The sequence below is a fragment of the Felis catus genome, chromosome C1, assembly GCF_018350175.1.
Source record: "Felis catus isolate Fca126 chromosome C1, F.catus_Fca126_mat1.0, whole genome shotgun sequence".
NCBI lineage: Eukaryota > Metazoa > Chordata > Mammalia > Carnivora > Felidae > Felis > Felis catus.
This window is the reverse complement of record NC_058375.1, coordinates 186,604,244-186,630,406: the sequence shown is the minus strand read 5'-3', so window position 1 is coordinate 186,630,406 and position 26,163 is coordinate 186,604,244. Positions and strand designations below refer to the sequence as shown.

The following is a 26,163-nucleotide window of genomic DNA, read 5'->3' as shown; positions in this document are numbered from 1 at the left end:
CTTGGGATTCTCTTTTTCTCCCTCCATCCCTCCCCCACTTACTGCTCCTTCCTGTGCTTCTCAGCAGGCTATTCCCATCCCAGCAGCCAGAACGATCCCAGATCCCATTACAACATTAATAGGAACTTGCCCCTCCCCTGTCCAACCTCCCTCATCATTTCTCATTTCTCATAGGGTAAAAGCCAAGTAGCCTAAGTCCTCATGGTTTGCTTCCCAGTGCCTTTCTGATCTCATTCACGGTGCTTCAGCCGGGCTGGACCCTGCTCTCTCCCTTGACTGTAGCAGGTGTTCTCCTAAACTTGGCACCTTTCACTTGGTGTCTGCACTGCCCAGACTGCTTTTCCCCCACATGTCACTGAGGCTGCTCCCTCACTTCCGTTAGAACTTTTTTCAAAGTTTTGAAACTTTTTCGGAGAAATCTTCTCTGGCCCGTATCCTATCCCCCTTTTCTGCTTTATCTTTTCCCTTCTTAACCCTTCTCACTGGCTAACACACTGTATCTCTTTCTATTATCTTGCTTATTATCTGCCTCTCCTACCAGATTACAACTGCTTGAAGGTAGGTTTTTGTGTTAGTTTTATTCCTTGCTGTCTGTCGATTCAGTACCTAGAACAGTACCTGGCATGTTGCTGGATGATTGAAGTTTGTTGAATGAATGAATGAATGAATGAATGGACACCTCTTTCAGAACCCCTTCAGAAATAAGTATTTTATAGAATGGGACCACTGGATGCCAGAGAGGAAAGAGAGATGCTGATAGAAGGAAAGGTAAGGCATAGGGAGGGCTGGAAGTGCTCCTTGGATTCAATGTACTGGAGTGGCTGGAAGACCAAGGTAGAAGCTGAGCAAAGCTGGATGGCTTGGAAGAGTCAACAAGGACATTGCAGATGACAACGATGACAATAATGATGGAATCATTAAAAAAAAAAAGAGACTTTGCTGAGGCTTCAGTGAGCATGTCAAGGGCATTAGCTAGGGAGGGTTGATGAGCTGGGTGAGGACAGGCTTCTTGATGTGATCAAATATTTCCACAGTTTGACAACTTCATAGGAAGGAAAGGGTGGTTTTATAAAACTGAGTTTATAACCAGTGACATTTATACAAACACATAAAGCACTCAACTCATCTTACCAAGAGTTCTGGGGGAAATATGAGCTCCTGGGTAGGGTCCAAGGGCTGGAACTCCTCTTCCACAAATAAGTCTGTGCAAATCTGTATAAAGGGCAGAAGATGGCCTTGTCAGCACAGCTAAACTGGAAACTGTTGTAATTCTTTACAATAATTAGGCAAAATGAACATAGTAATAACTTTCCTACTCGCCTAATGCAGGAGTAATGGGAAATAGTTCAAACCAAATAAAAGTGTTTTTTTTTTTAAAGATTTTTATTTTTAGGGGCACCTGGGTGGCTCAGTTGGTTGAGCATTGGACTTCAGCTCAGGTCATGATCTCGTGGTTTGTGGGTTCAAGCCCTGCGTTGGACTCTGTTGAGAGCTTGGAGCCTGGAGCCTGTTTCAGATTCTGTGTCTCCATCTCTCTCTCTGCCCCTCCCCTGCTCATGTTCTGTCTCTCTCTCTCTCTCAAAAATAAACATTTAAAAAAAAGATTTTTATTTTTAAATAATCTCTACACTCAATGTGGAGTTTGAACTCACAACCCTGAGATCAAGAGTTGCATGCTATACCAACTGAGCTGGCCAGGTGCCCCAAACCAAATAAATGTTTTAAATAAAATCTTATTCTAAGAGAAATACTCTACCACTGATATGATACTAAGGCAAAGAGTATTCTCTGAAGTAGTTTAAAGAGTACCCTGTGAAACACCAAGGCAATCTATAAGAAACTATCAGAGGTTAATAAGTTTGGGACCTCATCTCCACTGTGCCCCACCCATTGTTCTGTCACCTGTCAAGTCAGGATTCAAAATGCTAAAGGTTCTGAGAAGTCCTGAAGTTTAAATAAAAATGACTCTAGACATACATGCCTAGGCATAAACACTGCCCCCACTAATTTTAATAATATTAGGTAACATTTATAGGGTGTTACATTCCAAGTGCTTTTATGTATTTTAATAATTTGTTTAGTCCTTGCAACAATTTTAGAAATAAAGTAAACTGTCATTTCCATTTTTACCAATAAGGATACCTAAAGCACAGTGAAAAGTTACCCAAACTCTTATGTTGTCTGGAAGAGATCTGCTTTAGCTTTGGAAACACTTATTCCTAGAAAACATTCCTGAAGAGGGGGCAATAATGTGATACATCTCTAAAACCTAGAAATAAGATAGTGTGTGAGAATGAAAATGTAAAACAAACATAATGAATCAGATCTGAGGAATTAAAGTTTCTCTAACCAGGTGTTAGGCCAGGACTTAGTAATGGAAGATATTAACATAGATTTAAGAGAAGGGAGAGTCATGGGACAGACATCTGCCATCCAGCTGGTCTACCCTGGTGGAAGAGAGGGGTATTCTGTGATGTTACCCTTAAGATTATCCAATTGCTCTGCATCCATGCTCACCAAGCAACCTCATTATAATGTGCTTTCTGTGTGTGTTTTCCCAAAAGGAAAAAGCATGCGGCTCAGTGACCATAAGATCCATTTTAGGATTGCATTTCTGTAAATGTATATTAGGGCACACTCCAGTTTAAATATCATGTTCTTCGAGTTTGGTTAAAGTAAATCAGGTGGTCCCCAGAGCCCAATCATTGCCTAGATTGACTTCCTGGGCCACAAAATCGAGAATCAGACTTTAAAATGTATTGAGCTCTCTGAGGTGCACTGGTCCTCTGTGAAGTGGTTGTGGGGGGTACAGCCGGCCTTCTTTGGCAAAAACCCTCTATTCCATTGCACACCTTCTTCAGACCAAAATGAGGTGGCAGTGGGAGGTCAAGAATGGGAACTAGGTAGGTGTGCAGGATAGAAATAGGTACAGCAGGGGGATGATGGGCTCAGTTTCATCTAAGGATAACTCTGTTCTCTCGTATTTCCTTGTCTACAGGGAGCAGACTCTATTTTATCCTTATTCTAACTTCTGTAAGTAATTCCTGTAAGAACTTAGCAGGGTCTTCTGAAAACTAGTATCTCTCAGAGAGCAAAGCCAGAGACTGCAGTATTTCAGGCTGGACTTCCCAGCTGTGCTAATCATGAACTCACCATGTGACTTTGGACAGGCTCTCCTGCTGAGGTTGCAGTGCCCTCTCTCTACAAAGGGGGACACAGTGATAGAGGACAGCTCTGCCTGAGTCAGGTCAGTCACAAAAACCCTTTTCCACCCAAGGATGGGACTCATCATAGTTGGGGCAGGTCTGTTTGCTCTTGTCTGAGTAGGTTTATGTTTGATTGTTTGATTCTTTCAGAGACTGAAGGGCAAAATCAGAGCCTGATTTTCAATCACCTCATTACTCGGTTCCCAAATGAAAAGTGATTGATTAGTGCATGTGCTTTGGAGATTTGAACGTGATGCAGAGAATGACCATCAAAACTCACAAGCACAGTAACACTAGGCCAATATTTAGCAATACTCCCAGAGAGGACACAACAGACAGAGACTCACGTCACTTTCCCTGCTGAGTGAGGAAGAATCATTTCCTCCCAGATCCAAGCAGCATTTTCCTGTTCTTTTCTTTTGACAGTCAGTTGACTCCTAGGACAGTGAAATGCCTTGAGATGAAAAACTTTTTATTATTATTATTATTTTTTTTTTTTTTTAATTTGAGGCAGGGGGAGGGGCAGAGGGAGGGAGAGAGAGGATCTTAAGCAGGCGCTATGTTCAGTGCGGAGCCTAACTTGGGGCTTGATACCACAACCCTGGGATCATGACCTGAGCTGAAATCAAGAATCAGATGCTCAACTGACTAAGCCACCCAGGCGCCCCCATTTATATGTTTATTTATTCATTTGTGTTATGAATCTTTTGCTGTATCATTATATAGCAAAGTGTTATACACTTAGATTTTTTCCTACATTGTATAACTGTAAATAACATAATGAACATTTCTGTTCATTACATGGACAGCTATGTATACATCTCTGAATTTTTTTTATAGGTGAATTCCTAGTAGTAGAATTAATTGATATGATGCCTTTTGGGGCAATGATGATTTATCCATTCTCTAGTATATATACGATTCAACAATACTGAGTGTTATCATTTATATAAGGACGTTTAAAACAAAAGAAAAAGAAAAGAAAAAAATATGAAAAAAAAAACTATTTTGGAATTAGGTCTTCCATACCTTTGGGATCTGCATGGGACTGACTGGGAATGAATGGACAATTGCTGACTTTACTTTAAAGCAGGTTTCCATTTACTGGTTCCTTCATTTCCCACTTCCTCCAAACTTACCTCTTGTGTCTTCTACCTTAAATAATTTTTCCTCAGTATCTAGGAAAATACTTTCTTCCAGATATCCCAGTTCTCTCCCCCAAATGCCTCAGGCTGCCACCATCTTCCTAACTCTGTCTAAGAAGCAAAACCAGCTGGGCCCAGTGACCAGAGCTTCCTCTCTTAGTTAGAGCTCTGAGAGTGCCCACAATGGGCCATGAATCAATGACAACAGAAATAGTCAGTCTTCTCTTGGCCTGGTAGAGAGGAGTCTTGGGTATTCCCACTGGGGCCCAGTTTCTTTCACCCATTAAACACCCTGTAGCCAGTTGGCTACAGGGTGGGTGTCCAACCACATTTTTGCCTTTATCCCCAGAGTCTATGCCTGGGAAAGTGAATAACATCCATACTCCAGAGGGAGAGCAGTTTCCTTTAACTTCCTTTATTCATATTTCACAAGTGTTTCACTTACACCAGCAGTTTGATGGGTTTGTAAGCATTCATTTATTTCTCAGCTCTTCAGCTTTGGCTCCCCCATGTGGCATTATAAGTCTGGGACATGTTTACTAACTTGGATGTAAATTAAAAAAATAAATTAAATTAAAGAAATAAAAAAGTCTGGGACATGCACATACCGGGGACCTGCCTGGCTCTGGGAAGAGGGACAAGCCTGCTGGTCCACTTCTAGGCCCACCCCTACTATTTGGGGATCTAGTGCAAGAGTATAAATGGACACTCTGGCCTTGGCCTACTGCCCTCCTCTTCCCACCCTTTTGTACTGAGGGGACTCAAACACCTGTGTGAGCATCCTGGCCTGAATGCCCCAGCTCTGTCCACACCCTCCAGAAACAACCAGTTGTTGGCTACCCTTTGACCTAGGGGTGTATGTGCTGGCTGTTATGATCTGCTCTAGAAAGATGGGTTCAGGAAGAGACTGGTGTCAGGCCGAGGAATGGGGTCGAGACCATATCTGGAGCATGGTCTAGAAAAGGGTGCGAAGGGTCCAACTGAACAAGTCCCCTTGGCTCCATTGCTTCCTGAGAATGGCTGGAGGAGGACCAGCAAGGGGCCCTCCCAAATGTGGAATCCCTCTTGCTTGGGTATAAGGGCAGTACTGCCCAATTCCATCCTGCCTCAACAGCATCCTCAATAACAGTAGCAACTAAGTGCCCCCCATGACTTTGCTACATGCTTTGCCCATGATTTCTTATTTGATCTTGATACTCAGTGAAGTATCTTTTGTAAAGGAAACTTCCTGTGCTCTTGTACTTGAGTGAATTTTGGATTCTACTCTACATATTCGGCTTCTTTACTTGCTCACACTTTCCTAGCCAATCTGGACTCTTGGAACTAACCGTCTCCCCAAAGAAAATTTCATACCTTTGCTTGTCTCTTTGGGTTTGCTGGAGCCCTCCTACATGTCCTGCCTGATGCCTTGTTTAACTATTCGTAGAAGATATCTGGATGCCTGGTTAGATCACCTGACCTCCCTCTGTGGTGGGTTGTGGAACATCAAATGTGGTATAACTTTCACCCTATCCTTAACAAATAGCTAAAATTCTTGTGAGTCAGTTGGAACAAACTCACTTGGTCTCCCTTATAGTCTGCTTAGATGATCTAAACAACTCAACCCCTGTATTCCCAGGCTTGACCAGCTCTCCCTGTCATTCTTGCTCTGTAGGATGTCACCTACTCACCACACAGAAGGTCCTTCCACTTGCAAGAATTGGCCGATACCCAGTACAGCGGCATAGATTGCCTAATCAGAGAAGAAGCATGCTTATCAGTAGGCTTTATTTTAACTGGTTTCATTTGAAAATTAAAACTGACTTAGGGTTTTTTTTTTTAGAGTGTTTAAATATCTGCCAGACTATTCAATCCTTTTTCTCTTCTTAGAATATGAACCTTCCCACTACTTCAATTCTAGTTTTATTCTCTGCCCTAAAGATGATCGTCTGTCTGTCTGGTGAGCTCACTTGCATCCATCTATTAGTTTATTCATTCATTCAACATGTATCTGTGTAAGATACAGGGGATCCTAAAACAAGAAAATATAGGCCATTTCTAATGTACTATATGATTTTCTATAATGGGACAAAAAGAGTAAAGGAAGAGTAAAGGAAGCAACTGCCAGCAAATGGCAGATTAGGGAGTATGTCTGTGCTCCCCCTTCAGGTATCAATCTAAGAATCTATACACTTAACAGGTGACTTGTTTAGGGAATTGTTGACACCTGAAAATGATGCTTATTGATCAATATATACTTTTCTTTAGTAACTTAAATGCATTGCAAATTCTAAAGCATCCTTTCAATATGTGAAGGGCTCTATTATGGGTTGAAATGTGTCCCCCAAAAAAGATATGTTGAGGTTCTAACATCTGGAACATGTGAATGTGACCTTATTTGGAAATAGGACCTCTGCAGATATACTCAAGTTAAATTGAGGTCATACTGGATTAGGATGCGCTCTAACCCATCAAAATTGGTAAAGATGAAGTCAAGCTTTCACTTTTTGCAGATGACATTACATTAAACATGGAAAACCCAATAGACTCCACCAAAAGTCTGCTAGAACTGATACATGAATTCAGCAAAGTCGCAGGATACAAAATTAATGTACAGAAATTGGTTGCATTCTTATACACTAGTAAGAAAGCAACAGAAAGACAAATAAAGAAACTTATCCCATTCACAACTGCACCAAGAATCATAAAATACTAGGAATAAACCTAACCAAAGATGTAAAAGACCTGTATGCTGAAAACTATAGAAAGCTTATGAAGGAAATTGAAGAAGATACAAAGAAACAGAAAAATATTCTGTACTCATGGATTGGAAGAATAAATATTGTTAAAATGTCAATACTACCCAAAGCAATCTACATATTCAATGCAATCCCAATCAAAATTGCACCAGCATTCTTCTTGAAGCTAGAACAAGCACTCCTAAAATTTGTATGGAACCACAAAAGACCCCGAATAGCCAAAGTAATATTGAAGAAGACCAAAGCGGGAGGCATCACAATCCCAGACTTTAGCCTCTACTACAGAGCTGTAATCATCAAGACAGCATGGTATTGGCACAAAACAGACACATAGACCAATGGAATGGAATAGAGACTCCAGAATTGGACCCACAAAAGTATGGCTAACTAATCTTTGACAAAGCAGGAAAGAATATTCAATGGAAAAAAGACAGTCTCTTCAACAAATAGTGCTGGGAGAACTAGACAGCAACATGTAGAAGAATGAAACTAGACCACTTTCTTGCACTATTCACAAAAATAAACTCAAAATGGATGAAGGATCTGAATGTGAGACAGGAAAACATCAAAACCCTAGAGGAGAAAGCAGGAAAAAACCTCTCTGACCTCAGCTGCAGAAATTTCTTACTTGACACATCTCCAAAGGCAAGGGATTTAAAAGCAAAAATGAACTATTGGGACTGCATCAAGATAAAAAACTTCTGCATTGCAAAGGAAACAATCAACAAAACTAAAAGGCAACCAATAGAATGGGAAAAGATATTTGCAAATGACATATCAGACAAAGGGCTAGTATCCAAAATCTATAAAGAACTCACCAAACTCCACACCCAAAAAACAAATAATCCAGGGAAGAAATGGGCAGAAAACATGAATAGACGCTTCTCTAAAGAAGACATCCGGATGGCCAACAGGCACATGAAAAGATGTTCAACGTCACTCCTCATCAGGGAAATACAAATCAAAACCACACTCAGATACCACCTCATGCCAGTCAGAGTGGCTAAAATGAACAAATCAGGAGACTATAGATGCTGGAAAGGATGTGGAGAAACGGGAACCCTCTTGCACTGTTGGTGGGAATGCAAACTGGTGTAGCCGCTCTGGAAAACAGTGTGGAGGTTCCTCAAAAAATTAAAAATAGATCTACCCTATGACTTAGCAATAGCACTGCTAGGAATTTACCCAAGTGATACAGGAGTGCTGATGCATAGAGCCAATTTATGGAAAGAGCCTAAGTGTCCATCAACTGACGAATGGATAAAGAAATTGTGGTTTATATATACAATGGAATACTGCTTGGCAATGAGAAAGAATGAAATCTGGCCATTTGTAGCACTGTGGATGGAACTGGAGAGTGTTATGCTAAGTGAAATAAGTCAGGCATAGAAAGATAGATACCGTATGTTTTCACTCTTAGTGGATCCTGAGAAACTTAACAGAAGACCATGGGGGAGGGGGAGAGGGAAAAAGTTACAGAGAGGGAAGGAGGCAAACCATGAGACTCTTAAAAACTGAGAATAAAATGAGGGTTGATGGGGGGTGGGAGGGAGGGGAAAGTGGGTGATGGGTATTGAGGAGGGCACCTGTTGGGATAAGCACTGGGTTTTGTATGGAAACCAATCTGACAATAAATTTCATATATATATATATATATATATATATATATATATATATATATATATATATATAAAGATGCATCCTAATCTAGTGACAGGGGTCATTATAAAAGAAAATTTGGACACAGACACACAGGGGAGAAGGCCATGAGAAGACAGAGGCAGGGACTAGACTGTGATGCATCCGTAAGTCAAGGAATACCAGGATGGCTGTCAAACACCAGAAGCAAAGAAGAGGCAAGGAAGAACCTTCCCCTAGAGCTTTCAGAGGGAGCACAATCCTGCTGACACCTTGTTTTCAGACTTGTAGCCTCTAGAACTTTGAAAGAATAAATTCCTGTTGTTTTAATGCACCTAGTTGGTGGTACTTTGTTTTGGCAGCCCTAATGAAGGCAGACAAATAAGTCACTGGATAGAGAACTGAGGTGTGTTCTCTATACGGGTGTGTGATCCACACACAGTGTGTTCCATGCAGGCCTCTCCAACAAGTGCTCTGCCATTCTTCCCTGCTCCTGGGTGAGTTGTAGCTACTTTAGAAACAACCAGGGGGTTCCCTGAGCAGGGCTGGGATGACTTGTGAGAGGGCTGGAAGAGCCTGGGGCATGTTTCCCACCTGGCCTGAGGCAGGTGGTGGGTTTTTTCCATGTCAGACCTACCCCCCAGGGCTTCCATGAGCTGCTCCTCTGAAGGCTGTAGGTGGTTCCTAAGCAGTGTGTACATGGACATCACCATCCCAGGGGTGCAGAATCCGCACTGGGTGCCGTGGCTCCTGGCGATCCTCTCCTAGAAGGACACATGCATGGTCACAGGCTTTCTGCTGTCAGCACCCCTCACCGAGGTCCACACCTGGTACCTCTCTTATCACGGTCAAAACCAGTCCCTAAGCAGTGCACTCCTCCTCTTGCCGAGATATGGCCAGCGTCCCCTTTCCTATGCTGCTCTGGTGGAAGTGACTCGGAAGCCATATTCTATCGTCACAATCATCTCTCAAGCTCAGATGCTCAGATACTTCTAACTGGGAATTAGCAGTGTGCAGCTTCCATTCCTAGAGTGAGAATTCTCCAGAAATCAGTAATTACAAGGAAAGTATGTTTACGTTTCAAAAACAATTTTCTTGAACACCTCTACATTTTGCCCAGCTTAATTCTGACCATGGAGCGGCCTCTTTTTGATTACTTTGGAGACTATTTACTGTTGACCTCACTTTACTTCTTTAAGTTCTTTTGTGTTGGCTCAAAAGGAGTTCTACTTTTAAAGATACAAGGTTTTGGTCTGTGTCCTAGATGCTTGCTATTTAAAGTGTAGCCTATGGACCAGTGGTGTTTGTTCCACCTGGGAGCTTGCAGGAAGTGCAAAACCTCAGGCCTCTGCTCCAAACTTCCTGACTCAGAATCTGTATTTTTAACAAGTTCCCAGATGATTCTTTACACATTAAAATTTGGGAAGCCCTGATCTAGATTTCAGAGTGTAATCCTCTCTGATCTCCCTAGATAGTCTAGTAAATTCTGCTGGGTCCTTTGCCTTTGTTGACCTTTCCTGGAATTGATTCTCATGTTTTGAAACCCAGAGACCCTCTGGGCTCCTCCTGCCTGGAAGGACTTGTAGTATTGGTGGATCTGGACCTATGATTTTCCAATTCTTTGTCTCCATTCTTTGTGACAATGACAGAGGAGTCAGTGTGTTTTCTGCCAATGCATGTGACAGTTCTCTTAAAACCAGCCTCTGTGGGGCGCCTGGGTGGCGCAGTCGGTTAAGCGTCTGACTTCAGCCAGGTCACGATCTCGCAGTCCGTGAGTTCAAGCCCCGCGTCGGGCTCTCCGCTGATGGCTCAGAGCCTGGAGCCTGTTTCCGATTCTGTGTCTCCCTCTCTCTCTGCCCCTCCCCTGTTCATGCTCTGTCTCTCTCTGTCCCAAAAATAAATAAAAAAGGTTGAAAAAAAAATTTAAAACCAGCCTCTGTGTCCCAGCTTCAAGTAAAATTTGGAGAGGGGCACCTGGGTGTCTCAGTTGGTTAAGTGTTCAACTCTTGATTTCAGCTCAGGTCATGATCTCATGGTTCATTTGGATTAAGCTCCTGTCAGGATTGGGACACAAGTCTGCTTGGGATTCTCTCTCTCCCTCTCTTTCTGCCCCTCCCCTATGTGCTCTTACTCTCTCTCAAAATAAATAAACAAACTTAAAAAAATGATTGTGTTTGTGGTCTGGTATAGTCAGCCTTGGTTCTAATTTTACTCCTAAGACCTCCTATGCCACAGGGAATAATCCTGAGTTTTATCTTGTTTGCCTCTGACATTTTAGCCTATGAATAATATCTTTTGTACAATATTTATTCCAGCCTATAGTCACATAGTTATTAATCAATGTTTTGATAATCCTGCTTATCATTCAAGTGGAAAAAGTAAGAAAAAAGATGATCATCTAATAAAATGTGGATGGATTTCCAGCTTTCTTTAAATCACTTAGATGTTATTATCTTGATCAATATGCATCCAAAGCTTCTACTTACCTGATCACAACCTAGAAGCTCCAGGCAGCACAGTCAACACTGTGTTGGTTAAAAAGAAAAAGTTAAGAATGAGAAAATTACAACGTGCTCTTACCTGCACAGGGTGAAGCCTGGTGTTGATACTTCCAATACCTTCTACAGTGGTGACAGCAGCCCCATACAGAGAGCAGATGGGCACCAGACATGCAGTAATGGAGAAGTGTCTTCATATGAGGAATAAAAGGAAAATCAAGGAGTGTAACACAGTTCTTCCCTTTTGGGAAGCAAGAAGGACATCAAAAAAAACAAAAGAAAACAAAACAAAAAACCAAGCCTATCATTTAGCCTCAGGGATGGGGAACTGAAGGGGAGACAGGGAGGATGAGTTTAGAATCCTCTCTGCTGACCCTGTACTATCTGTAAGAATTGGGGATTCTTAGAGGGAACTTGGGCATTCTGAACTTCAGAAAAATTAAAAAAAACTTTTTAACATTTATTTATTTTGAAAGAGAGAGAGGGAGAGAGGGAAGGAGAGAGAGAAAGAGAGAGAGGGAGAGAGGGAAGGAGAGAGAGAAAGAGAGAGAGAGAGAGAGAGAGAGAGAGAGAGAGAGAGAGAGAGTGATAGCGAAAAGCAGAGAGAGAAAGAGAGAGAGGGAATCCCAAGCAGGTTCCATGCTCTTCTTAGGGCTCGATCCCATAACCATGAAATCATAACCTGAGCCAAAATCAAGAGTCAGACACTCAACTGACTAAGCCACCCAGGTGCCCCTCAGAAAAACTTTCTAAGTCCAGAACAGATTTACTTGGCCCTGGACACAATGGGAGTGCATTCAAGTTACCAGGAGTATAATTGGACCTCAACTAGTATTCATTAGGCTATTGACCCCATAACAAATTAAAGGCATACTTATGTCTTTTATGTCTACATTTGAGATTTTTTTTTCTTTTGCTTGTTAATTTAAAACTCTTTGGATAAGTTCATTCAACAGTGGAATGGAGTGTGTTCTGAGACCATTTCTTGATTTTTGGGGGCTAGTGGATCTGGGAGCAGCCCAAATCCTGGAATCCAGCTCTTAATTAAAGGATGCAACCATGAGCCAGGTTTCTGCTCTGCAGGGTTGGTCCAGCCCAGCAGAAGAGGCATTATCTTCAGAGCCAGAAAATGTGGGTTCAAGTCCTTGATCCACAACCTTGTAGGACTTTGAACAAGTCACTTCATCTCTTTAAGCTTCAGTTTCTTTATCTGTAAAATGAATGATTTGCCTAAATTGGGGTTTCTTAACCTGGGATGCATAGATGGGCCTTAGGATGTCTGTAATCTTCCTGAAAGTGTGTGCAAAATATAATTAGTTTATGTACCTTCTGAGTAGGGGGCTCAGAGCTTTTATCAGATTTTCAGAGGGGTTGAAGATCTAGAAAGGGTTAGAATCACGAGATCTTAGGGATCTTCTGCTCTGGGATGAGAATACAAGCCTGGCAAAGAAACAAAGGCCACTTCTGGCCTCTGAGCTTCTGGGTAGGATACCTTATCTTTGCAGACACTGGGTCATGCTTGGACACCATCACAGTACAGGCACCGCAGCCTCCTCTTCCACAGGCATACTTGGTTCCTGTGAGGCGTACTAGAAGGGGGTGGTCAAGGAAAAGATGCCACATGGATATGTTACCCCCATTTTAGCCACCTCCCTCAGGTGTTGCTAGTGAGGCAGGTCTTTGGGGGGTGAGGGACAGGTCTGAGAAGTCATTCCCCTGCCTCCAGCTCTCAGGCCACTCTAGATCTTATTAGCTGTGTGATACTGAACATATTAACCTTTTCCTGCCCATTTTCTCACTTGCAAAGAGGGAAAAGTAATAGTTACTTTATATTCATAGGCTTATCATATACATCTTGTAGGATGATGGCTGTAAAATTCCTTTGAAAAGTCCTATTTCATCATAGGTATTCTGGGTTCCAATCATGTAACTGGAAGAGAAGATCTTATTTTTAGCAGTTCAATGAATTGCTAGTTTTGTCCATTTGTATTGCATTTGAAAATAAATGAGTGAGCCTTTGAAGAAAACTCCCATCCTTACCTTCAGATCCCACCTGGAGTGTCCCTCTGCTCTCCCTTGTTCTGAGTCCAAGCTCAAATCCAGGCTCAGTCTCTGTGCCTCTCTATTTAGTCATCCTTCTCCCTAATTGTGGTCCATTTCCACCCAGTTTATGAGATTGGATATAATTCGCTAGACTGGCTACAAAGATTTCAGAATCACTGACTTTTTTTTTTTTTTTTTAAGCCATAGGGCTTGTTCACCTAAATTAAGTCATAACCTCAGATGTTTATCAGAGAGGACATGTCAATGAGTGGAATAAGCTGGAGTGTAACTGGAGAGCTTGTACCCCTTTCTAGACAGTCCCTACTCCAGTCGGCTAGACTGCTACCCACACACGAATGACTATTTGTTCATTTTTCATGAGAAACTGAGAAGTGTTGATTTTCTAAAATATGAGATTTCCTCATTTTCAAACATCGACAACTAATTAAAAACCATGTGGGCTTTTAAACAAAACTTGTCCATGGGTTGACTCCACCAATTTATAATTTCTTCCATTTTTTTATTTACTTTTTGGTTTCTCTGAGAGATATATTAGACCTACCAATGGAAATGGTTGTCATTATGAAGATCTAAATTTCAGAATATAAAATGGTAGGGAACATCTGCCATAAGAAAATGGATATAGGGAAAGGCAATCCTTTCCTATGACACATGCTCTTCCTGAATCTGGAGAATGTGGTTTCCCTCCAGGGCATGGTACATGCAACACATACCTCTATTATATAACCACCCTCCTGGGAATTTGGAAAGCCCTTAAAAGAATAATTAGTGCTGAAGTAAAGAGCTTAGCTTCCATTTCATTGCTATTAAATCGAGATATAAGAAGCTCTGGGGAAACTTCATCCTCTCCAAATAGCCCAATTAACTTAATATCCTTAAAACCATTGCCAAAAGCAAAGAGAGAAGGACCAGTGGGGCTGACTGGGGATGGAGAGGGTAGATTAGTTTTCACAATCACAGCAGGCCTAGAGTTTTAAGGCAAACATAGACACTGCCCAGACTTTGATCAAAAGGGTCCAGTTCTTTCGTAGAAAGTTCAGCAGAGTGACTTCTGGGTCCGCATTCCTCTCTATCACCTGCATTGGAAACAGAAAAGAGATTATTATGGGGATCAAATTGGTGACCCAGTGGAATGTCTGCAATGGCCTGCTAATGATTTAGGGACCAGGGCATAATACTTTCATTGCCTTTTTTGTTGTTGTTTTTTGTTGTTGTTGTTGTTGTTGTTGTTGTAAAGGCAAACGAATTTCACATACATTACAGAGCTGGAGACTCACCAAGAAAGTGGCACAACAATGTTTTTATATGTGATTAGAGTGGGGAGCCACCCCTGGGTAAGCCACCCCTGGGAGCTGTATTCTTCATGTTTTGCTCCACCATTTGTTTTTGTGGAATTTCCAACTCAGTCTTTTTTACTCTTGGAATATTTTAAATTGGGGAGAGACTTGGATGGTGTGTGTGTGTGTGTGTGTGTGTGTGTGTGTGTGTGTGTGTGTTTACAATGAAGGGTCCTAGAAGGAAGAAGTCTGGATAGGAAGGGTTTCTCATCTGGCACCTCTGAAACACCTCCAGCAGGGACTACATTTGATAACATGAGGGATCTCAAGAGTTGGTAGCAGAAAGGGGAGGTGGGGAGAGTTGCTGTCATCTTCAAGGGATCTCTGAGTGTGCTAGTCCCTTCAGGCAGAGAGGCTGATGGTGAGACTTGTTGTCCAAGCTCAGGACCCAGGGTGCCTCTGGTGGAACACTAGAATTCCTACCTCCCTTTCCTTGACAAGTGGGGGATTATCACTCAGAAGCCTGGAGGGATCATCTCTGGTGCTTCTTTCCCATTTGCTCATTTTGTAATATTTCCTTTGACTTCACCTTTGTGTTTCCTGCAAACACCTTAGCCATTCTGTTGCACCAGAGGAAAGGAAGAAACAGTGAGCTATTCATATTAGGTTCTTCCTTTCTCCCCAGAAGAAAAATATGAATTTCTGTAGATCCCAAAGAATAACTCTGGGCTCGTGACTCAGAAGGGGCTTGGAACAGAAAATAGAGGAAGAAGCCTCCAAAGTCTAGGCCAGTGGAACAAATGAGTTAGGACTCAGGTCTGGAAAGCAGGTTTGGAAGAATGTATGGTGGCTGCTGGCTGTGGAGACTGGAGACAGGAGACAGAGTTACAAGGGACATGATGAGAACTTAGATGCTCTCTGTTCTATTCCTTTCTTGGGGTGGGAGGGTGGACATGGAAAAATCCCAGTTAGGTTTGTGGGATCGGGTAGCCAAGGGGCCTTACAGGAGGTGGAAAGATGCCAAAGAAGCCATATGCCTTGGGAACTACATAATGGTTCCTTTGAGGGAGAGACTGAGGCTCATGAGCAGACTGGGCCTGGCAGAGGGCACTGAGGGTCAGCCAGTGGCCTGTGTGGACAAGTGGTGAGAACCAAAGAGGGGATGCTAGGAGAAAGTGACACTGGAAGAGCCCCTCTTCTTGTCACATATGTTCCCCCTAGAACTTAGTTACAACCTGGGAAAGAGGGGATGGATTGAAAATTGACTGCAATTACATTTCGACTAATTCTGATTAATGGAGTCTCAACAGAAAAATTAAGTTGATAAAAACAAAGGAAGCTCTATTTCTGGTCATCCTGAGTTTGAGGATCAAGATATGTTACTAGATACAGTGCTTCCAGTATATCAGGCCCAGTGCTAAGTGCTTTATAAGGGAAAAGGGGGTTCCTAGTCAATAAAAGGAGCATTTCTCTTTCAATCTTTTTAGGAAGTAGATTCTAGGACTAGGTAGTCTGAGGCTCAGGGAGGTGAAGTAACTTGCATAAAGACATACAGTAAATGCAAGAGCTGGATTGGAACAAGACTGCTTGATGCCAAGGCATATGTGATTAACCCTAACGCTTTACCACCTCCCCATATTCTCAGAAGCCGAGTCTTGGCTGAGTGGGGAAGAGGCCAAATTAGTATGGGTTCTTCACCCCTGGCTTCTTGTCCCTGACTGGACAAGAATTCCCCTCAAGCTAGTAGTCTCTGCAAGCCACAGTAGTATCACCCAACACTTACCTTCCTCCCATTCACAAAGAAAACCAAGTCATCTGATTTCGGTGGGCAAGACATTGCACCTGTAAATAAGTTTCACCTTATAACTCTAGATGCAGATGTTCTTTGGCGCCAGAGAAATGAAAATATAGCACTAAGCAACAGAAATCCCTCTCCGTGCAAGAGCAGGCAGCTCAGAGCCCCAGAGAGCAGGGCAGGGGGTGGAGACTCCCTTGCTTTGTGGCCTTTTAAGTCTAGGGCACCTGTGTGGCCCAGCCTCTCTTACTCTGCTTCCCACCAATCCTGGCTTTGAAGCTCACTCCATGCACAACCCACCCCTGTTCTTGCTTTCTTGTAAGTTGGAGGGCTGTAGTGTGAAGACCATAAGCAACCATCTAAACTTAAACCTACTCTGCACACTGTCTCAGCCCCGGGAATATATTCTGGACAGATTTCCTTCTTCTCAAAGAGAGCTACAAGTGGGCTTTCTGAGAGCTTGCACTTTTCCAACTTTTTTCTTATTTGACTCAGAAGTGTCCTCATAGGAAATCATATGGATAAGTCTACTCTGTGTCCTAAAGTGGAGGTGTGAGGTGCCACAACCACTCAGCTCCTCTATACTCTCCTTACTTCCTCCCCATCCACAGGATTGCTTCACTGGAAAAGGGTGACATAGTCAAGGCAATCACTTTGCAGGTGAATAAAATGAGACCCAGATATGTGAGATCAGTAGCTCAGGGTCACATAGAAACTCAAGTGGCAAAGCACAAACCAAAACCAGGATCTCCTGGCTTAAGTAACCTTAAGTGTATAGATAGATTCTTTAATAAAAAGAAAAATATCATTTTTGATCTTTCTGAACATCTCCAGTTAGATATTAGGGGATAAAATCAAGCAGTTCTTATTCTTTCAGGTAGTGTAATGCCCAGACTTGGCCTCACATATGGGTAAAGCAGGTAGCTGCTCAAGTGGACTGGTTTCAAGAGAGAAGGCAAGACCTCTCTGCTCCCCAAAGCTTCCTTCACAAGTGCATGGAGGCTTGGCACACCATTGTTAGAGTCAACTCTCTGTGTTAAGATGACCTTACCTTGTGACAGGGCTCAGGCAAGAGATGGCAAAGACCTAGCATCCTCTTGACTTGGTTAACTGAGGAAGATCCTCTTTCCCACTCGGTTCACATGTGGCTTCATGATCCTGTCCACCACAGAGTTAGTCCAGAAATACTCCTAATCAAATGGAGTTAGAAGTTTCCAATTTTGTTTACAATTCTTCTTCTTTTTTTTAAGCTTATTTATTTTTGAGAGAGAGTCAGAGCAAGTACAAGTGGGAGAGAGGCAGAGAGAGAGGGAGACACAGAATCCGAAGCAGACTCCAGGCTCTTAGCTGTCAGCACAGAGCCCGATGTGGGGCTCAAACCCATGAACCATGAGATCATGACCTGAGTTGGAGTTGGATGCTTAACCAACTGAGCCACCCAGTTGCCCCTCTTTACAATTCTAATGCCAAGGTTCCAGGCATATCTGTCTTCCTACACCTGTGGAGATGAGTGTCTCCACACGTGTTTGGATGCGTATGCAGGTGTTTCACATGTGTTAAAAAGCTGTTGAATAAACCCACAACACGGTCATGAGAAGAGATGTTGGGGATCATGCTGTGAATTAGGTATGACCTTCAGATCAGTCTTTTTGGTCATGTCACTCCTGCTAAAAATACCCTCAGTAGCTGTCTGAGACCTGGAACACAAGGTCCTAACTCCTTAGCCCACGGTGCAAAGCCCTTCATAGTCTGTCTTTGTTTCTGACCTGAGACTCTTTTACTCTTCAAAAAAGTCTCATGCTCCAGCCAAACTACTCCTCTCATCATCCTTCTTCTGCTTAAACGTGGCATTGCTCTACTCAAAACCTTCCAAAGGTGGTTATGGCCTCCCACAGCACTTAGCAAAACCCCATATGCTTTCCACGGAGGCCCCATGGGACAGGACCGGACCTGCTCACCTCCCCAAGTGCATCTTCATCCCCTTTCTCCCTTGTTTGTAATCCCTGGTGCATTGGCCTTTCCCTGCTTCTTGAGCGTGTGGAAGTCTTTCCTGTCCTAAGACCTTGGAGTGTGTTATTCATTCAGCCTCAACCTCTCTTCTCTTAGACATTGGCATAGCTGATGCCTTCTTGTTATTTGGGTTTGAGCTCTTCCCTGATCACTCAGTCTGCAGCAGCACCTCTGGCACTCTCTTTTCTACCCCACTGATTCATTCTCTCCATTGCACTTGTTACTACCCGATATGGATACTTGTTCACCTTTCTATTTGCTTTCCCCACTAGAACTTCATCTCCATGAGGTTACAAATATTACTTTCAATGCACCACTGTATCCTCAGGCCTAGAATGAGTAAATTGCCATAGAGTAAATGCCCAGTAAGTATTTGTTAAGTGGCTGAAGAAGGCTCTTCCATGTCTGCAATCATAGCAACCCTATTCCTATCCTGTTGAGATTGCCCTCCCTCTCTCCATCTTTATCTACCATCAAAAAATAGACTTGAAATCCTTTCTCTTCTTTCTGTTAATTCCAAAAGCAACTCAGATCCAACCAACTGCTTCTTTGCCTTTCACTTAATACACCAGGAACCAGGAAACTAATCTCTTAACTGCCACTAATAGTTGGTTGTCTATTCAATGTTTATATCTCACTTTCCCAATTAGGTAGTAAGCTCTTAGTTAGAATAGCTGGTTGTATCTCCCACAGTGCTCAGCATGAATGACAACTTGTTTATTGCAGGGGCTAATGTATGCTTGATTGATGACCTAAGACACTTTTTAGTGAAGGAGGGAGGCATTAGTAATCCATTCATTCACTCACCCAGTAGGTACTGACATATCACTAAATATTTATCATTGTGAGAAGCAAGAAACATGGGAATTAGCTTTGATTTGGGGAGGGGGATAAAGGAAGGCCTGAGGAGGGGACATCTAGTCCTGACAGATGAGGAGGAGCTGATTCTGTGAGGGAATGGAGGAGAGGCAGCCTGGGGAGAGAAAAAGTAGAGACTGAGGCCTTTCCGTTTAAGGGAAGGGATTGTTTTTCAGGATCCACAGTCCATTCACCACCTCACTCTGCCCCTAAAAGAGGGAAATTAGTGAACACCGAGAATTCGCAATTCCCATTTACAGGAGCACAGACTCTCTCAACGAAAAGCAAGGATCATGGGGTTTCAAAATACTTAGAGGAATAAATCCTTCAGAATCAACATAAAATACAAGTGTTTAACATAGAGGAACAGTTTTAGAGTACTAAAGTGTGATTATGGTATTAGACTCAGAAGATAGAAAAGTAATTTGGATTATAGAACCAAATACATTAATTGCTGGGAAACTGAAATCTGACCTTGAATGGCTTCAGAGAGGTATTTTTCAAACTTGTTTCAGCCAGGGAAACTTTTGTTTGAATGAAATCTTGTAAAGCATAAACAAACAAAAAGGTTACTGCTTAGCCCAGAGGGCTGGGGGTGAGGCCTGAAGTCCTCTGGTTTTCTCTCAGAAAGCCCAAGGGCTCTGGGGAGCTCATCAGAAAAATGACTCACTGCAGAGTGAACAAAAGGTTGCCCACAAGTATGAAGGTAGCATGAAGTCTTTGCCAAGGTTTTCTAATCCTCAGATCTTATTCAAGACAAAGGGAAAAAAGCCACCACAGTTTTTTTCCTTCTTGTTTTCCTTTAATGAAAAGGGAAGGCTAAATGTCTTCACGTTTAAATGGATTATTCTGGTAAGTGAAAGAAACCTGACATATACTGACTCATGTGCTTGAGGTTTGTTATAAAAATACACTTAAGAGTTACATCAAAAAATCCCTGTAACCCAATGGAAGAATTAATATTCTCAGTGACACCACCCTCCCCAACAATCCAAACAAACCTATTTCTGGGAAAAAAAAATGCAACAAATCCTGGTCACAGATGTAAATGGAAAAGTACTGGCCATGGCTTCAGTGTCCCTAGGGCACTGCCTTCTGTGGTGAGCTCTTTAAAACCCAAAGGTAGAACACAGTCAAGCAGACTGATAATGGGGCACTTTCAGGACTCCTGGCTTGGTCATTAAACATCTATATTCCAGACCCTCTATTCTCAACTGTTTTGACTACGAGGTCCTTCCCCCCACCCCCCCACCCACCCCCAGCTCCCATCTCTAGATCAAGGCACCTGAAAATTCTGTTTCTGGTGAGCACCTGCTTCCTGGCATCAAACTTCTGTCTGTCACAGAGAAGACAGGAGACTCACAGCTTCAGGTTTCTGAGAGGGAAGAAGGGCAATGGGGACCATGTAAGTGGAGCAAAATACCCTCTTCCTGCCTGGATAAAGACCACCCTATCTGAGGAAAAGGATCAAACAGTAAAGTAGCTCAGATAAGAAGGGTAAAGAGGAGAGGAAATCTAAGAGCTTAGGGCAGGCTTTTAGGGAAGCGTAATATAAATGCTAGAAAGAGTCATATAGTGAAAGAAATTCAATTAATGGTGTAAACTAAAATACACAACAGCCTCAACAGCTTAAGGGTTGGGGGGTTGCTGGGGAGAGGGGAAAGTAGAAGCCACTGAAGTAATTTCACTAGGGCAAAGGGTGGAAATATGGGGACAGTTGGAGCAGGAGGCCAGGAGAGTAATTTTTCATGGGGGAAATATTTGGTATCTTGTTTTCAAATAGTGGTAGAGAAATATGTGTCTGTTTATGAAAGTGAGTAAATGGAAAAGTAAACTCATGGTAAAGTAGAACTTCAAAATTAAGAGAAGAAATGGAGGGGTGCTTGGGTGGTTCAGTGGGTTGAACGTCCAACTTTGGTTCAGGTCATGATCTCACAGTCTGTGTGTGTGAGCCCTGCCTGGGGCTCTGTGCTGACATCTCAAAGCCTGCTTAGGTTTCTGTGTCTCCTTCTCTCTCTGCCCCTCCCCTGGCCTCTCTGTCTCTCTTTCTCAAAAATAAATAAATAAACATTAAAAAAAAGAACCAGCTGGTTGTCCCTGAACAAACCAGCAAAAATAATGAAAAGGAAGTTTAAGACACTTTAAGTATACTTTATATTATGTTTATGTTTAAGATACTTTATATTAAGTATATGACACATGATACTGTTAAAAAATAAAAATTCAACCCAGTAAATGTAAAGATCTAATTGGCTTTATGCAACACTCTATGAATGGGGCAGCATCCTATCTAGCAAAAGAAGGGAACTCCCTCAGGGTCTGCCTCAGGGGCAGAGAGCCTCTTTCCTCAAGGTCTTGCAGGGGGTTGGGGGGATGGAGGCAGCCCCGCAGTGACTGAGTGCCATGGGGTACAGTGGGGGTACACAGGCCTGTCTCTTACAGCCTAAGCGGGACCGGTTGGTGGAGATAGTGCTTGCTCCAAGGCTCCTGCTGGGTTCCTGATGCCTTGGGGGTCTTGCTCGACTTCTCCTTCTGCCCAGTTCTGCTTCTTCAGCCTTCCTGTGCCAGGTGTCGATCCCTGAAAACATCCTGCTCCCCATACTCTGTCTCAACATCTGCTTCCAGAAAACTCATCCTGTGGTTCCACGTGTTCTGATAGTGTGAGGAATTTGGCCATTTCACACCATTGTGCAGAGGATTTAAAGACTTTTTCTTAAAAGAAACAACATGGCATGTAGCTGGCTCAGTCAGGTAAGCATTCAACTCTTGATTTTGGTTCAGGTCATTATCTCACAGTTCATGAGTCCACTTAGGATTTCGCTCTGTCAGCATACAGCCTGCTTGGGATTCTCACTCTCCTCTCTCTCTGCCCCTCCCCTGCTCATGCTCTCTCTCTCTTTCAAAATAAATAAATAAAACTTAAAAAAAGAAAAAGAAACAACATAGATATCCCAGCCCTCCTGTCCCAGCCCTCTTTTTGACCTCTCCCATTTCTAACACTTGAACATATGTGATTGTCTTCAGGTTCAAGACACTGAACAGAAATCAAGTCCCTCCCTACTACTATTCACTCAGCTCCATTTGCCCAGTGTTTTTGTAATCTGGCACAAGACTGTTCTGTCATAAGCTTTTGGTCCAGAAGAAGTAAGACATCCTTGGCCCCATGGGTCAAAAGGAGCAAGGTGGAGCACAGGGAGTGTAGACCTGCCACACGGTATTTCTCGTCTGACAAACTTTTATTGAACCCACAATTAAGCAATAGCCCCGGTAGGTTTCTAAGTAACAAGAAATTGCAGTTTTGCCCAAAGATAATAATTATTATGTGCTTTTATCACTGAAAGGGCACTTCACCATTTATGGGCCACTGGTTAAAAAGATCATACTTTACAGTTCTGTGTAACTCTCACTGTGATAACACTTTAAAATTAGATAGTCAATAATTAAATTTTAAGATATTTATGTAAATTAATAACATGGATTAAGTTTTATGATAGATACTAAAAACTGTCAAATTTTAAGGACATTACAATATTAATCCTATGTTTGAAAACTGCTATCCTATAAAATGTGCTATTTTTGTAAATACTTTCTCCCCAACCCCAATTCTTCAAGTTAATTAAGTACTACTTAAATGATCAGCCTTATTTTATAAAAATTCAATTTCTTTTTTTTTTAAGTTTATTTTATTTTGAGTGTGAGAGAGAGAATGCACATGCATGCAAGAAGGGGAAGAGCAGAGAGAGAATCCCACGCAGGCTCCACGCTGTCAGCACAGAGCTTGACACGGGACTCCATCTCACAGACCAGGAGATCACGACCTGAGCCGAAATCAAGAGTCAGAGGCTTACCCAAGTGTTTTCAGAGGCTTTGCCCACACAATCTATGAAATGTAATACTTTTAAAATTAATTTGCATCTGTGACAAATGTGTCCTCCTATTTTACTGATGGAAAAATATACCAGTAACCCTATTTTTGCTGTTATGTCTGGCACAATGAGTCTGTGTGGGTTGGGTTCTAGGCAAACTAGATTATTGGGTAAATTCAGACATTTAAAAATATATGTATACACACAGACTTCTCTTAGAATAAGAGACACTGACTGAGAGACTTTTCTTTGGAAAGAGGCTTTTCCTTTCCACTGCCAGCCTTCTCTTCTTCCAATCTGGTCTCAACACACATAAACAGTCATGTACGCTAATTCTTCCAGCACAAAATTACTATTAATAAACACAGAGTTTACCATCTAGCACACAGATCACAAGTGATTTAGTTTGTTTATTTGTGTTTCAAACCTCATAGGGACTGAACACCTTCTCTGGCATAACCCGGAATTTCCTTAGGAAAGTGCAAGGTAAAGTAGCGAAGAAATAGCTGAAAAAAACCCAGTATTTTTGTGTTCCTCTGAAATGGCAAAAGGAATGTGGTGCTGATTTCATCTATTAGACACCAAACCAAATCAAGGTGATTTGAGATCACCGTTTTACTCCGTATGGTTTTCGAGAAGAAGACACTATACCACTAGCATGGCTCATGGCAGATGAGGACCACCTGGAGGCTTTGGATGGTTTATATCCCTAAGCCTCATCTAAACAGGCCATATGGGAGTGGCAGGAACCTGAAAATTGTGGTAAGGCTTGCAGTGCTGGAGATCACAAGAGCCAAATACAGACATCTCTTCCAATCCCATGTTCAGAGACTTCATCGTTGGTGGCTTGGAGTTGGCCAAGGTGGGCATACTTACACCATGGAGATTGGCAAATGTTATAAACCATGTATTTTTCAGGCAAGCTGGTTATTACAACCAAACCTTTGGCTTTGGAGATCCAATCCTGAGAGTTTTGGGGTGGATGATTTTAGGAGTCAGCAGATTTCTAGAGAACAAAGCATGAGCATTTTCTTCAGTTGTTCCATGGTAATGAGAACCCTACCATGTTTTAAAATCATGATGCTGTAGATCTTCAGTATAATCCAAATGAAAAGAAGAATTTTTGATTCTAAGCTTCCTTATATTTTTGGTGCAAATTTGCATCCTAAAACATAATAACGCAGTGACCTAAACCACAGAGAATAACTGAAAGATACTAAAATTATCCTTGACAATTGGGTGCCAACCTACATTTTGCTCTGGTTTGAAAATTTTTTTTTTAAATTTTTTTTTTCAACGTTTATTTATTTTTGGGACAGAGAGAGACAGAGCATGAACGGGGGAGGGGCAGAGAGAGAGGGAGACACAGAATCGAAACAGGCTCCAGGCTCCGAGCCATCAGCCCAGAGCCTGACGTGGGGCTCGAACTCACGGACCGCGAGATCGTGACCTGGCTGAAGTTGGACGCTTAACCGACTGCGCCACCCAGGCGCCTCTGGTTTGAAAATTTTAAGGTCAATCATGTATTCTTTCATTTTCTAAGAACAACATAGGATTAAGACACATGGATAGACTAAGGTATAAATGTTGAAGGATCATCTTTAGGAATCCAAAAAAGATCAAAAGAAGGAAAGTAATTAATAAAATGCTGTTATATAAAAAACTTGTAATTCAGAAGAAAAAAATTTAAGGTTTCTTTTTTTAATTTATTTTTGAGATGGAGAGAGAGAGAGAGCGTATGCACAATTGGGAGGGGGGCAGAGGAAGAGGGGGGACAGAGGTCTGCACTGGCAGCAGAGAGCCCAATCAAACTCATGAACCATGAGATCACGACCTGAGCCAAAGTCAGATGCTCAACTGACTGAGCCATCCAGGCACCACAGAAGAAGAAGAATTGTTTTTTTTGTTTGTTTGGTTTTTTTTGTTTGTTTTTTTTAAAGAAGAAGTCATGGGCACCTGGGTGGCTCAGTCAGTTGAATATCTGATTCTTGATTTCTGCTCAGGTCATGATCTTATGATTGTGAGATCAAGCCCCATGCCAGGCTCTGCACTGGGCGTGGAGCCTGATTGGCGTTTTCTTTTTCTCTCTCTTTCCCTCTCCTGCTTTCTCTCTCTCTCTCTCTTTCAAGATAAATAAATAAACTTTTAAAAAAAGAACAAGTTGATGTCCATTTTATTATCAAAATTATATAGTTTTCTTGTTTCTTTCGATCCTTGAGACATAAATCTTTTTATCCTTATAAACTTCTTATGTTTGGGATAAGATATGTCTTATTCAGAAGCCCTGTAATTGCAATCTAATTTTATACTAGAGCCCCATTTAGGGTTGCAGTAAGCATTTCCATATAGGAATAGTCCCTGAGGATAGTTCTAGACATATTTCAACAGATGGAAAATGAAACTGTGTCATTAGTGTGTCATTACAAGGCATATCAAAGAGTGCCAAGTGACTTGATATTTTAAGTTAAATTATTTTTATTAGTTTGCTTAACAAATACTTTCTGAATAACTGACCAGATCAGATATCCATTTAACCTAATTTGGTTATTAAGGTAATTAAAATACCGTATCAACTTCTTTTTGATAAAATGTTTCAAGAAATAAGCTACCATGTCCATTTGCTACTAGCACTGGCTCAATTGAGTCTGATTTTCTTTGAGGTCTAAAACAAGCCATCATTTGAAGAGGTTCACTCACTCTGCAGTTGCTTTGGAGCATATAGGTAGTAGCAAGTGAAGGCAGAGTAAGAATTTTTATTGGAAAACATGAACCTGCCCTGTGCTTTTGTCATGTTTACCAAATCCATCCTAAGAACCTGGAAGTCCGTGAAAGTGGTGATTACAACAGGGACCTCTCCTCACCACTCTTACCATGTCAGTAAATTGATCCACACAAGTTATCCTAACCAACTCAGGAGTGTCTGGGTCACTCAGGGTGAAGGTCTTGGTCAGCCCCCTTTCTTTATGGGCAGCAGTGACTGCATTCATACATGGTCAACAACACAGAGGGTTCCAAAACATTCCAGCCTCACCCAAACCCCGAAAGGAGAGCAAAAGGCTGTCAGAAAT

General features: G+C 42.1%; 1 protein-coding gene across 6 annotated transcripts in view; it reads right to left on the bottom strand.

Annotated features, from left to right (window-relative positions):
* AOX1 (aldehyde oxidase 1) overlaps positions 1-26,163 on the bottom strand; it is a 100,266-nt gene that overhangs the window by 71,899 nt on the left and 2,204 nt on the right. The window contains exons 1-9 of one of the 6 annotated variants that reach the window (XM_045033202.1): positions 20,515-20,606; positions 17,413-17,551; positions 14,308-14,365; positions 12,718-12,814; positions 11,308-11,416; positions 9,365-9,491; positions 6,022-6,083; positions 3,554-3,643; positions 1,132-1,212 (exon numbers count right to left, since the gene is read on the bottom strand). In XM_045033202.1, the coding sequence (XP_044889137.1) occupies positions 1,132-1,212; positions 3,554-3,643; positions 6,022-6,083; positions 9,365-9,491; positions 11,308-11,416; positions 12,718-12,814; positions 14,308-14,365; positions 17,413-17,454 (666 nt within the window). In that variant the 5' untranslated portion in view covers positions 17,455-17,551; positions 20,515-20,606. 6 annotated transcript variants of the gene reach the window in all.